Source organism: Sardina pilchardus, chromosome 2 (genome assembly GCF_963854185.1).
Source record: "Sardina pilchardus chromosome 2, fSarPil1.1, whole genome shotgun sequence".
NCBI classification, from domain to species: domain Eukaryota; kingdom Metazoa; phylum Chordata; class Actinopteri; order Clupeiformes; family Clupeidae; genus Sardina; species Sardina pilchardus.
The window spans coordinates 41,292,971-41,307,755 of NC_084995.1; the positions used below are offsets into that span (position 1 = coordinate 41,292,971).

The 14,785-nt window shown below is 40.2% G+C and overlaps 2 protein-coding genes across 2 annotated transcripts in view; both read right to left on the bottom strand.

The window, feature by feature from the left end:
- insra (insulin receptor a) overlaps positions 1–5,522 on the bottom strand; it is a 51,831-nt gene extending 46,309 nt beyond the window's left edge. Inside the window, exon 1 of the mRNA XM_062530569.1 lies at positions 4,256–5,522. Within this exon, the coding sequence (XP_062386553.1) occupies positions 4,256–4,379 (124 nt within the window). The 5' untranslated portion in view covers positions 4,380–5,522. The remainder of the gene's footprint in view (positions 1–4,255) is intronic.
- Positions 5,523–10,253: 4,731 nt separating this feature from the next.
- On the bottom strand, positions 10,254–14,720 carry LOC134075095 (uncharacterized). The gene is made up of 8 exons (XM_062530570.1): positions 14,564–14,720; positions 14,007–14,273; positions 13,501–13,782; positions 13,131–13,241; positions 12,679–12,756; positions 12,474–12,572; positions 11,049–11,102; positions 10,254–10,665 (listed from the first exon to the last, which is right to left on the bottom strand). Exons 1-8 carry the CDS (start codon positions 14,619–14,621, stop codon positions 10,475–10,477), a joined length of 1,140 nt encoding a protein of 379 aa, XP_062386554.1. The 5' UTR covers positions 14,622–14,720; the 3' UTR covers positions 10,254–10,474.
- Between the last annotated feature and the right edge of the window lie 65 nt (positions 14,721–14,785).

Below are 14,785 nucleotides of genomic sequence, written 5' to 3' on the forward strand. Positions count from 1 at the left end.
CTGACTGTAGAAAGAAACTGGTATGTGAATCACCTGGACAAGGACAAGACTATAATTCAGTTTCACCTCATCCTAGCAAGTAGCTCCACCAAATCACTTGATAGAAGGGGATGAGGGGGACGGATTGAACGGCCTGAGATTTTCCCCTCCGTGTTGACTGTTGAGGCTAGTGCTGAACTCGCTAAAAGGGATCTATCAATAATTATCTGCATTTGTAGCTAACTGTATAGCCTAGCTTTAAGATGATGCAGGGACAACCTTGAACATTTACTTGGTTTTCATTACGCTTATTTTATTTGTAAAATTATAGGTTTTACTTGGTGACATTCACCGGAGGTCTGAAGCACTGAGAGCCTCAACCTGAGAGGGTTGAGGTAAAGCTAAAAAGATGAACCCCAATGAAGCCTGCCAGCCTCAGGGGAAATAATAACCCTGTGCAGGAAGCTATACCTTTAATAAAAAATCAAATCTGAAGTAAAGTACTGGACTTAGATGCCTCCTCTGGTCGTCTATCGAGTGCCTTGAAGATAAGGCTAGAATAAAAGGCACCAAATGAAAAAACCTACACAACCTACACAACTCTTTTGAAGTGTTTACTGAGGTATTATTGGTAAGCCATTTCCTCCAGAAATGTTATTATAAACACTGTTGAGGACAGAAGGTTGCAAAACATGTTTACTACACAGAATTAGAGTATTTTATGAGATTTCATTTCCTGTGTCAGGGGGATGATTGGCCCATGTGAATGGCAACAAGAAGATTGTTTGCTCATTGAGCATCAGACAACTGACTTGCAGTATACATTGATGTGGCATACTATATTTATAAGTTTGATGTGACAAAGAAGTGTTCACATGGTGTGATAGGCAAATGTTATGCTATTGTCATCTTAAATAATGGGCCAATAAGAGTTGGGTCAATACAAACACTCAAAAACAACAACACAGGCCGGAGTGGTAACATAACACAAATCATAGATCACAGATAACACAGCACCTACGAAGCTACCGTACTATCATACAGTTTAAATAGTTAAGTTTGATCAATCCATTAAAAGGGACATGAAGTTTCTTCTCATTTTTGTAGGAAGCTGCATAATAAGTATGATAATAATTGTGTTACGGTTTTGTGGCTTTTACTTCTTATAAAAATAGACTGCATAGGTTGAATAGCAATGTGTAGACTTTCAGGTTCTTTTTATTTATTTATTTATTTTAACAAACAGAACTCCACTGGTTTAATTATTTTAATTAATTATTATGTCAGTAGTGGGATTAAGAGACCAAAGAAAGGCAAAGAATAACTTGCAAAGCAGTGCTGCTATTGAGATCATGCTGTTTCCTACACTCAGCAGTCTAGTTGAAATCTGACAAAGATGAATGATGTAAAACAATCTGTTATGAGCAATGAGGTCCACAGTGGATACATTTGTGAGGGGAATACAGGATTGCAAGGTGCCCCTGCTATCTAGGGCTGGAGTGGTCTAGACACTGAGAAGATGATTTAGTGTTTCACCTGTAGAACAGCTGCCCCCATCTGCCTCATTTCCTCATACATAATATTGCTTTATAATGCCCGGTCACCTGAATGATCTTACGCGTCACTGTGTCCTGAGTGCTTCAGCCAATTAAACTGAGAAAACAAAGAACCTCCTCTTGATTGACAGTTGGTCATCAGTTACCTCCTTCAGTGCACCAGGACATCAAATATTATGATAACACTTCCTCCAATTCCTCTTCAGCTGTGCAAATCATAACAGCTTCACAGATACCCAAGCGCTCGGACACTCGAAAACACACAGAGGCTATTGTTAAACTGTAAACTACCACCAATGTGTACCACAATACTTCATAACAAATAGTGTGCTTAAGGTGCGATCCTAGGAGTCAAAACATGACCAAGGTCTCACCCAGCAAGATGCCAAAGCCACTAAGCCGTCCCTAAATATCATTTTAATGGCCTCTCTTAAAAGGATTGTATTGTTCAAGAAAACCGAGCGTCACAATTGTTCCAAGTCATAAAAGAACACAATACAAGGCCACAAGAAGACAGAGGCTTGGCTGCTTCCTCTTGCCAGCAGAGAGTAGATAGGAACACACTGCAAATCAGGTAGGTATTGGCCACAGGGCAGGTTTAAATGACGGGCCTCTGACATGACTGACAAAATCAGGGGGGTTGGACACTGTGCTGGGGGGATCATTTATTTTCCCACAAGGCAGCAAACCGTGGGTCCAGAGACAGAAGGACATTTCCTTCCTGACCACCCACCTCTTCAATAGGGATATTTAGTGTAACAAGGGCATCAACCTGATGTGGTTCAAATCTCCACTCCAAGTCAAAACTATGAGAAAAGACATCTGAAATGTTCCTATTGAATAGGAATACTAAAAGTCCAGCTGCAGGGAAATAGGAGCACTTTTTGACCACAGATCACAACACATTCACAAAACACTACAGATGTGATGCAGGGGGACCTCTCTATAAGGGACGGTCGGCTGGTTGGTTAAACTGAGGCCCCAAAATAGTTTCACTCTTCCCTGCAGCAGTTCACTCACAGGCCTGAGAGGAACAAGAAGGGGGCCAGCTTTGCAATTACACAACTTGTTTATGTTCAATCTGCCCTCTGAATCTCGCACAGACTGGTTGGATGATATTACCCAATCGCTCCTCTAACAGTTTTAATAATAAAAAAAAGGGTGGTGTGCTTACTCAAGCATATGTGTTAGTGGGCTAAGCATCTGTATAATGGGCTATTGATCCCTACTGTACTGGTTGACTAGGGATCTGCAAGGTATCACATCTAGCTGTATCCATGGGCTTAATAGGCAGGGCTCCCACTCCCAGGGCCCTGAATAGTGAAGACAGCCTAAATAAAACATTTAGAAAATAACTGCCAAAAGCAGAGAAACTGGCCTCAGCAAAACCATGAACAAAAAAAGGCAAACTAATATCTGCAAGTGAGGGGGGGGTATCAGTGTAACAGTTTCCTTCAACAATTGTAATGGCATTCAGTAAAACTAATGAAGACCAACTCCACAAGACTAAACACGCATTCATGGTGACAGACTTAGTCTGATAATGTCTAATGTCAGTGGCTACAAAACTGAGCATTGACAGGTTAAATAATATCAAGAATAGAGAACATCTCATCAGGAGGAAGAATTTAGTTCAAGTTCAAGCTCAAACACGAGTTCCTTCCTCATCTCCACCCATACAAGAGATGTGTGCAGGATAAACATTGTAATTTTCTAATAATGATCCAATATCCTGCCACAAAGATGAGGCCAAAGGCAATAATAACTTCACTGAATACTAGCCAATGTTTCCCTAAGATCGCAACATGGCCAAGTGTGTCAGAAGCATGGCTATATTTATTTATCTTGCATAATTCAAGAGTAGACCTCAAGTCAAGACAAAAATGAAATTTTATTGAAAGTTTATTGAGAGAGACTACATAAAATTTAAAGTCTAAAATGTCAATCATATCAATCGTATGTGGAGACAGTATGATGCACCTGCCAAGCAGAAAATGTACACATTCTAATAGAAATACAGACCCAAACATATTGCAAATTAATGAGCAGGCTAATAGAAAACCAAGTTTGTAGTATATTCTTAATTAATAACAACCCCTTGCCACAAATAAAAAACAAAAAAACTTAATACCAAAAATGCTAGCTAAAATAGGAACCAAATCCAAATATTCGATCAGCTGTGTTTCAATTAAATCTCAATTGACACACTCAATCACTATGAATGAAGCAATCGGACACAGTCCATGCAGCCCTTCAGCAAGAAGTGAAAAATCGGTCTTGTTGCCAGAGATGGATGCAAACATTGATGACTTTGGGGTGAAATGCATAATCTTAGATGAAGCGAAACTTAAGTCTCATCACAAAATGCACCAATTTGTGTCACATATCTATTCTCACTGTGACATTTCCTTGGTAATGAAGATAGGTCTAGAGATGTACAAAGAAAAACGAAACATTACGTCTGAGACAAAACCAATCAACAGCACAGAGACTTTGGCAAAAGGACCATGGATCAGTATGACAACTTCTAGCAATCAGTTGCCACATGACCAGAATGTACACAACTTTAGGCTACCTTTCGCAAAAACTAACATCTCAGTGTAGGGCCAGATAGACTAACTTAATAATACATGGTACATCAATAAGTTCACAAATGAGATAAAAGAAAAAGAAAGAAAGAAAGAAATGTAATCTTCATGGTGATTATATCAGACACTTACCTTCTCCATTTGTTGACTGACAACTCCATAAAATGCAGACAGACGCCACCAAAACAATCAAAGTCCGAAGCCGCATCCTGACCCCTGCAGATATGTACCAACTGTCCAGCGCGGTGAAGATCATTTAATGGACAATCCGAAAAGAGTAGCGTCTAATGCAGCTTGTTTATTAAAACAACGACATATGGCTGATAAAAATCCTGTCACCCCCCAAAATGGGCGGAGAAGAAAGTCCAACGTGTTCAATTCTCTAGCATTCAGCTAGCTAGCTAAACTCGTTGATCTGAAAAGATTGTTTAGCTAACGCTCACTAGCTGCTTTTAACTACACAAGTCTAAGGATTCAAAGTACCCATATATTTGTGAGAGAATATATGCAGGCAACATTGTGAAAAAATGTCAGTGCTGTCAGTTGCATCAGATCGGTTGCGTTTTCTGGAATCCTTGTTCCTCGAGAAAAATCCGTAACAAGCCTGTAGCAAACCACCCGCGAATCAGATCAGAAGGAATGGCTACAGCTAGCAAGCTAGTCCACCCTGTTAGCTGTGCTGCTAGCTGGCTAGGTGGCTACCCACACAGGCCAAAATAAAGTTTTTTTTCTGTCACAGCAGAAGAACAATCCTTTTGAATTCACCCTGTTTCAAGGGGAATTTAACAATTCAAATGGAGGTTCAGGCAATCGTAAAAATGGCCACACAATGCTAACTATATGTCCGTGCCTAGTAAACTAATCCTAGCCAGTTGTTCTTCTGAGGTCCTGCTGACAACTTGGCCCATGTAACGTTAGCTAGCAAGCGTGGCGTAGTAAATTCACGGGTCAGTGCGCTTCGCGTGCAGCAGCTGTCCGACCATAACGTACCGTACTACACTCCCTTATATAAACAGTAAAGTTCCTAACAATAGTACGACAAATAGCAGAGTAGCAGCAGCTAAAGTCCACCATCGAGCGTTCTACATGCACGAAGAAAAGGCCGTCCCCGTGGTGTTGGCTCAATTCAGTGCTGAGATTTCAGCCAGGCGTCCACCTCAATTGCTTGACTTCTCGTCGGAGCTATGAGGTTAGTGAGCCATTCTGTTATTATTTATCTATGTAAACCAAGTCTTGGCGGTGAATACACAGTGGGTTATGCTACAAACAGCAATTCCACTTAACCGAGAATAGACACTGAATAAAACGAAAAATATTCCCCCTACATTAGAGGTAGCTACGTTAGAAGATTGACATGCCCCGTCTCTCCAAGGATCCCCTTTCCTGTCTTTGCGCCAGTAAACAAGACCTGCCAGCAAGCCACAAGGGGTTGAGGGGAAATATGGACTGGATTTTGCTTGAATGGGGGCTTGGAGCACCCGGACTGGCCGAGACTCTGGCTCTGGTTAGACGCACCGTAGGATACCCGATGGCGGATGGTGTAACGTTTAGAATTAAGGATTTTATGAAAATAACTATTTTCTAAATATTGTCAATATTTAAGGATCTTTGGTAGAGCCTATAGGCCTAGGTTTCGCTGATGGGTCTGGATTTCACTTGTAAATCACATGTAGCCTAGCCTATTTTTATACATATTTTATAGATTTTTTAATTTGCATTTATTTATTTTAACCCCATCTAAGGCAAAGAACCCTTTTTCAACCATCCATCGCTTAGGCTGTTTGAGCGTTAACAAATTGATGGGGCATGCGAGGTAGCTAAATTCTTCATGTTCGAAGGATTATGAGATAGGCTAGGTGTCAACAGGAACCATGGCCAGACTCATTCAAATTTGGTTACAAGCGTGTGCTGTGAGAAATAAAGACATATTTAAATGTAGATTGTCCAAAGGCTACCTGAATGGGTCAACTCGTGTCAATCTGTAGGCTAGGCCTACAAAGTTGGCCTACACCAGTGGTCCCCAAATGGCGGCCCGCACAGCATTTATTTTGGCCCGCGACGTGATGACTGAACAAGGTAAACAGCCAATTGTGGTTGGCCCTCGGCCTCACTTGCTGTAGTCTACATAACTTGGCCCTGGCCTACACATTTACACATGGAAATGAACACACTCAAAATATGTGTAGAATAAATGAGAAGGTATATTCTCAAAAAGCATATAGTCTATAATTTATTTGAATGGCGTTTATTTGAAAGGCAGATGCATGTGCCAAACATCACACTGACAGCAGACCCAATGCAGAAAGTCAACACTTGAGTATGACATGGGCTAAGTCATCTGGATGACAGAGCAAAGTGTTCAGAAATACCTAATTTCCTACCAACTGGGATTTATACATTGATTTAGAAAATTCAATTGGAGAAATTTGACAGTAATCAGACCTTTTTTTTTATTCTGCCAAATGCATAAACTATTTCCTTTATATGAATTGATTCTTCAATGCATTAACATGTGTCAGTTTGAATTTGGCACATCAAGTGGGGCCATTTGACAGCGAGTTCCCAGGCCTCTTGCCATTCTGTCTCTGTAGCCTTTTACATTTACATGCCAACCTTGATTTCACACAACGTCATAACCGAAGATCTGCGCGTACCCATCCATTATGAATGTCTTTCCAAGGGGGCTAGAAGCAGGTGTTGTAGCTACATCTATGTCAAATGAAGATGACATCAACAAATCCCATCCACACTGGTTGAAGCAAGTGCAGTGACTACAATCAATAATCCCATGAGAGGATTTCTCAGTCTTACTGCGGCATAACGCGGAGGTGCAATTGCTGATGCAGCTGAAGGCAGAAAAGACGTCAATGTGTTGCTGATGATCCATTATTCAACAAAGGGCACATAATCTCTTTTTATCTCTCACAACTGGATGAGTGGGATAGACCCTCATCATCTGTTTCATATTGTGAATTTATATTTCTAAAGTAAATATGTTTTGCCAAAAAATCATCTGGTGAATTATTTATGATCTAACTATGACCGCAAACAGATAAATAGAACAAAATGAAGGGAAAAGGACAACAAAATTAATCGACAGCAACAAAAACAATCCATGCAGGATGATCATCCAATTACTGTGCAATGTAAAAGAGATCTCCATGGCAACAGATGACAGTACCAGAGACGGTTGAAAAAAGGGTATTTAAGTATCTTTGACAGTACCCAAAAGTAGACAGCAATTTGTTGTTTCATCGGCATTTTGCTAATGGTAATTGATTTTATTAAAAGCAACAGGATTTCATCCATTACATTACCTTTCTTAATGTCCTTACCTGCTCTGGGACACTGTTCTTTTCTACAACAAGTGGATAAAGTTGAATCTTATAGAAAAATAATTAAAGGTAGCCTATTTCATCACCTGTCCTTACTCACCATTCATATCACTTTTTAACAGGAGTTCTCACAGACAGATTGTTTTTTTTAGTCACTGCACGTGTTTCTAGTAATCTCCTTTCAAAACAAGTGTTTCCTGCCTGTTGTGTAAGTTGAAAGTGCAACACTTGGATTTGTCATTTTGGACAGTGTGTGGAAGCCATCAGAAAGTTTGTGCCACATGACTGGAGTTTTGTTTTGTTTTTGTCACTTCTGGAGGAGGAAACGCTAACAAAACAAACAGTGGAACACTAAAGGTGATGCCTCTCTTTTGTCAAATGGGCTACACACCCATCCCGGGTTAACGGTCAAACTGTAAGCCTGGATGCCTGAGGAGGGGGTGGTGGAATAAGGACTGAAATATACATATAGATCATGGGAAAGGAGCCTTCACAGGAGGTTCAGGAAGATACCCTTTCACATGGGATGCCTGTCAGAATAACAATGGGGTTCATCAGGGATTCACTCGAAGGTTCCTCCAAGCGTTATTATCGTGAATGTAAATACATTGGACTGGGGACGACGATGCTGAATGTACTGATTTTATCTGCCAGGCTTCCTCTTCACCGGCTTCCCTTTTCACAGCGCCGGGGACACTGAGAACAAGGATGTCATCGTCCTGAAAAAGATTATTTCCCGTTTCAAATCCATCAAATTACGTAAAACAAAATATATTCTCTGAATCCCTGTAGGAAAACATCAGCTGCCGTTTCATAAATACAATGGGTCATCCTTAGATAGGATAGGTTATTGGCTGAGGATACACTGATTACTTGTGTTATGTGTACAAGTGGCCAATTTTAATGTCAATTTTAATTAAGTTTATAGATTTTATGAGATGGCAGCTTAAAAAAGGCCACTATGGCACACATTCAAATGTGACTGAGCAGTGGACTCATTTGAATGTAATTTTCTGAGATGTAAATTTCTAAAAGATTGCATGCACAAGAATTACACATGAGTGTTTTCCTTTGGTGGCCTCAGGGCAGGTTTAAAAGAACATTTGCATTGCACCATATCCAGCTTGCTATATGACCATGGGTGGGCCCTGGTGCGTGCCTGTTGGGCCCTATACCTTACAGATCTTCTTTTTTTGATAAGTCTGTTACATTTCTTCTAAACGTATAAAATGCTTTGAATATTGATTCAAATACTTTTCAATGAAACTAATACCACTAAAGATTGAGGTAGTTTATCAAAAGCAAACCCATTTAAGCATTTTAATATTTAAGATACAGAGCTACAGTTACTGCAACAGAATAACATTTAAGCCAGGGGTGTCAAACATAAGGCCTGGGGGCCATAGCCGAGCCGGCAGCACGTTTCACATGGCCTGCCAGATGGCTAGGAAAGGAAAATTAGGGGGGGAAAAGATAGTCTTCAACAATGTGTAATAATCTCTATGATAAATTGATTAAACCTAGCACAAATCATCTTAGGAAGAGGCCAAAAGAACTGACATGGCAGTACATTATTTCAAGAGAGGAAGTATGACAGTGGTACGTTATTTGTTTGCTCATAAGTGGGGTATAGTAAAGGTGTATCCTCAGACAACACTCATACCCATGCAGAAATGACATGGTAATGAGTCACGATAATAATATGACAATGATAATGAGTCATGATAATGGCCCACTGCCTAATATGAGCTTGACACCCCTGATTTAAGCTAATATTTGAGTATATTTTAACATTTACGCTATACAGCGTTATAGTTATGGCAATAGAATAACATTAGATAAAGTGCAGAGGAGACTATAGCAATTACACTGCACCTGCAACGTCAATACACTAGAGGATAGGAGTGCAGTGCCTATTAAGTATAGCCAAGGAGGAGATAGAAGTGGTAGAAGAGGAGGTACAGTAGAGGAGGGAAGACAGGGAAGTGGAGAGGAAGGAGGAAGAGACGAGAAGAGTGTATAAGTGCACAGGTGTGTGAGGTTGTTAGAAGTTAGGCAATAGTTTTGCTCACGCCCAAAGACCCCTGGATTGTATATTAGTAAATTAATCTACATTTGACCCTTTATCCTTGCATATGTGTTTGTGCAAAGCATGCTGGCTGGATGTTTAACCCTTCATGACTGCTTAACCACAGGAAATGGAAGGACATCTTGACATATGTCAGTTATGCACTACAGTAATTCAACTCAAGGTACTCAACTGCAAACGTGTCACTTACACTGGCAGCTGGATTAAGTCTATGGCTTATAAAGCATGTGTCTGTTTTTTAAAACCCCTAACCAAGCCTCATTCTGCTAACATGGGCATATGTTAGTTAATTACCAGGACATATGTAGGCCTGTACATAACCCTAACCGGTATTACCCTGATGATTAGGAGCTTATAGCATCTGCTAATTTTAGGATTGTATAACAGGAAGTTTGAGTATTATGAAGATTAGTGTCATACAAACCAAGCGATTACTTCAGTCCCTTTTACTTACTGTGCTGTAGCAGGCAGAGCTTGATATCTTTGTGAACACAGTTGAATGGAAACAAACAAACCCATGGCACTACGTCATAAACGTTATGGAATTGATTTGAATTACTCTGATTAATGAAGTGTGTCCCATCCAAAAAATAAAATAAAATAAATGAATTTAAAAACTCCAACACAACTCTGACTCTGTAAACAAGAACTACAAAACTTGATTGGCCATGGAGCTTGACTATCAACAAACTTTGATGATACTGAATTGTGGACTGCATTGACAAACTTTTATTGGCAATAAAATACTCTCCACTGATATCTCATACCAGTAATGGAACTAAAATTGTAACAGTAGAAGATAAGCGCTGTTTTAACTCGAGAGAAAAAAAAGCAAAAGACAGATGGTGCCGATGTCAAGGCTGTGCCTGCCGGCTGGCTAATGTGAGGCCACAGAGAGACCCATGTTCTCCTGGGGCCACCTCCTCACTAGGGGCTCATCTCTGGGAGTTGTTGGGTCTCCTTCTCTTTCTCCATCTCCTCTTCGCCCTCCGTCTTTTCCTGGCGCCTCTTCCTTTTCCTGTACAGGACCAGGAACAGAGCAGTGCCCATGGACGCGATGGAGGCCACGGCACCCAGGGTGGACAGCGCATACAGGCCCACGCTTGGTGGAACGTCTCCTGCCACAACCACACAGACACCATCTTACATTTGACATGTTATAGGTAAATACAGACTCCTATAGATCCTTGAGCATTAATATCTAAAGGTAAGAAAAGAAGAGAATGGGATGACTTGGAATCGATTCTGCAGATGGTTATGGTTATTGGAACACCTTTGTCCAAAGTAACATACAAATCAAAACAATACAATGAATCATATAAATTCAAGCAATAACCTAATGAAAAAAGACAAACCAATACTATATCATGCAATCCATAACCCATAAGAAGCGCTCAATATAGACAAAGTGCATGTTGAAGAGATATGCCTTACAATAATGGAAGATTAACATTTCAACAAATTGAGGGAGTGGCGAGTCTGGTGTCGCTATCCTACTTACCAGAGGCGCTTGCTGTTTGGACCTCTTCACTCTCTGATACAGTGACCAGCGCCTCTGCAGGGAGTATGCAGTGGATAAAAACAAGAAACATTTTAGAGGAACTGATTTGGATTAAGCATGTGAAAACAACATGTAATTGGGACACAGTACAAAAGTATCATGCACAGCTGAAAAGTATTACATGTGCACACTGCACAGTCTTTGTAACAGTAACAGTATAATATTCACTGCTGCAGTCCAAAAAGTTGGGACAAAAACATTTTTTTTAAACCTATACTTTTAACTGAGAATATATAAAGACAACATATTAATTATCAAAACAAAGAAATGTTATTGTTCAGGTCATGCTATTCATTATTCAGTCTCTAAACATTTGTGAAATTAGGGGACTTCTGAGAATGAAATATTGTCCCATCCTTGCTGGATTTCAGCTGCTCAACAGTCTGGGATTGTTGTTTTCTCATGATGCACCAAATGCCACCGGTCTGGCCTGCAGGCACGCAGGCCATTTATTCACCTGGACTCCTCTATGGAGCCGTTTCTGAGATACAGTATGTGCAGAATGCAGTTTTCCAGTGTCTCCCTGAAAGATGGGAAGCCTTCCCTGAAAAGACATTGTCTGGATGGCAGCATATGTTTCTCTGAAACCTGTATGTCATTGAGTATTGTTTGTGCTTTTCCGGATGTGCAAACCGTACCATCATGCTGACTTTCGAACTATGCACTGAAAGGTGGATGCTCCCCCTCCTCTTAAGCTCAGTGGTTGCAGAGTCCAGGATTTCAAAAAGGTATTTTGATTGGTCTACCACAGGGCACTTTTCTACTTCAGCTTGGTCCATCTTAAATGAGCTTGGGCCCAGAGAAGGGAGTGTCAAAAGTTTTCCAGAGCCCATGTAATGATTTTCATTAGATATTTGTGTCTGTTTCTAATGCAGTACAGCTTGGGGCCCTGATGATCACAACCATCCAGTATTGTTTTTCAGCCCTGTCTCTTGCTTACAGAAATCTCTCTGGATATCTCTCAGTTCTTCTCTGAATATAATGGTGCTGTAGATGATGAAATCCTCCAATTGTTTGCATTGAGGAGCATTATTCGTAAATTATAGCACACAGTGAGTATCTCCCCGTCTTTATTTCAGAGACTCAAATTATGCCATTTCAACATTTGGAACATCAACTACAGTAGCCTATCTGTTTGTGGATTTACAGTTTTTTTTTTTTTTTTTTTTTAAGAGTATATGCAAATATTTATGGTTAGAAATTGGAATTTATATCAATGGTAAATCATTTTGTTACAAAAACTCTAAATCTGTGATCATCATGACAGTATTTTGACATCTTAAAGGTTGATATCAGATTGAGTGTATAATTACGCTAGAGCAATTAGGACATATATAAAAAATATAAAACGTTGGCGCCCCCTACCTGTCACTGTTGTTACTGGATAGAGTAAATCATCCCGAGTCGCAAAAGGCGGTGTTGAAAGTACATTTTGTTCTGTTCTGACGAGAGCTGCGGTAGTCCCTAAGAAACCCCAAACAAATCCCATAGATAGAGGTTGTTTGAATGTCTGTATTAAATTGTTGGGAGCTGTTGCATTGAAAAAGTCATTGGCTCTGGCGCCCTCTACCTGCTGCAACGTGATTTTTGTGTTGACCCTCTGCGGTGCTTGATTCAGTAGGCGCATGGAGAAAATCAGTTGTAGTCTCTGTAAAATTATGAGAGAGAATTAATTAAACAGAAGGTTCAGATAAGCCCTTTGGACATTTGTTCACAAAAGCATGAGATTTTGCAAGAAATATGGAAGATTTTCTCCCCTATTTGTGCACACTGAATGAACTGCTATTTTGGATAAAACTAGTAAACTTTTGGTGACCGTGTATGGTTGAAAGATTTTTTTTATGGAAACAGCCATACAGTACATGTCTCAAAGACCACATTGAGTTACAAAAACCTTAAATCATGATGATTCATGACAGTATTTTGACATTTAACAGGTTGATCATGATGATGTGATATTGGGTATACAATTCTACAAGAGCATGTTGTGGTCTTCGTTAGTAACACACTGGTGCCCCCTACCTCTTATTTTTGTTTCTAGATTCTGCAGATCATCCTCTGGTGTCAAAGGCCTAAAAGGCGAGGTTGAAAGTATATTTTGTTGTGTAGATGTGGCTAATGTTGTTTTAGGCTCTGAAAGCAAGCGAACAAACAAGCAAGCAAACAAACAAAACCCATAAATAGGCTATAGTTTGAATGTCTGTATTTAAGTGCTGAGGTCATGAGCCTTACATTGATGTCATGAACCTTGAAACATGACAAACAGCTACTGAACTTGACTAGTGTATATTCTTAAATCTTTCACTTGAGACTTTGAAGGCATAAGCCTGCACATGCAGCACAGCAAACAAAACTAGATGAGGAGAGACAGTCAATAAACATATTACACTACCTTCAGGTTGTACTAGCAAATCAGTAGAGTTGCGTATGGTCTTGCCTTCCAGTTCCATTAGTGCTTCACATCTGTAAATGGTGTTTGTTGTCTTCTGTTGATTTGAAGATGTTACTTCCATTACTGTGCCATCAGTGTCAAGCTTCTTGACCTCAATACCATTGTGAGATAGAAGAAGCTGAACAGTTTCTGGATAAAAATCCCTTAGCTCACAGGTCACCGTAAAAGGCTGGCCTGACCGAGGAGTCTGTGGAGTACTGTGGAGGACCATCTTACCTAAAGCTGGAGGAACAACAGGCTTATAACAGCATCATGAAAGCCACACAATATACCACAGACAAAAACAGAACATTGTGGTGACTCCTCAAAAAACTCAGTTAATCCTCATCTCCAATTCATACACAGGTTGTGAAATGTGCATCATTTAGCATGAGCACAAATTTGTATCTCACAATCAATTGTATCCAAACAGACAGCAATTCCAGCATCTGATGCAGGCTACTTACAGTAGACTATGACTTTGACCGATGTCGTTTTGGTGCTAGCACCACACTGCTCTTTACAGGTATACTTCCCTCCATCGTCTGTGGTGACATCTTGGATTGTCAAACGACTGCTACGATGACCAGCCTGAAGTTCAGCCAGAATGTCGTCTTGCAGCTCCCATGTGGGAACGCTGCAGTCGGATGAACAGTTGAGACTGAGTTCACCGTGAAGCTCTTCATATACCACAGATCCTCCACTAATGGTGAGAAGGTCCACAAAGGCAACATCTGGCAAAACATTATCAGCACAAAACATTTTTATACCCTTAATATTTGTGCAGCCATCAGTTAGTTTGGTCATGATTTGTTAAAATTGTGGATTGTGATGTTAAATAATCAAGACAACACAAAGACCACAGCAACTACATACAACAGCAGCAAACATTTCCAAAGTTCATGTTGTTACACACAGCCTGGAAGTCAGCCTCAGTAACTACGTCATGATTTAAAAAACAAACAAACAAACAAAAAAACTTTTCCATCTAAAAGAAAAACATGCAAGAAACCAAACAGTTCACCTTTGAAACCCCATAGGAAGAGCTGAACAATGGTAAGATGTCTGAAAAGAATGCCCATATTGCTGCAGTGCTTTGTGATGATTCCCGGGTCTAGGTTCAGTTATGGGCCGCATACACAATACATCACACTTGCTGTTCTAGATTAGTTTGAAAGCACACATCATTCCACATGTCCTTTTTGCATGGTCCCTCCCATTTTGATAGCAGGAAGCACCCAATTCC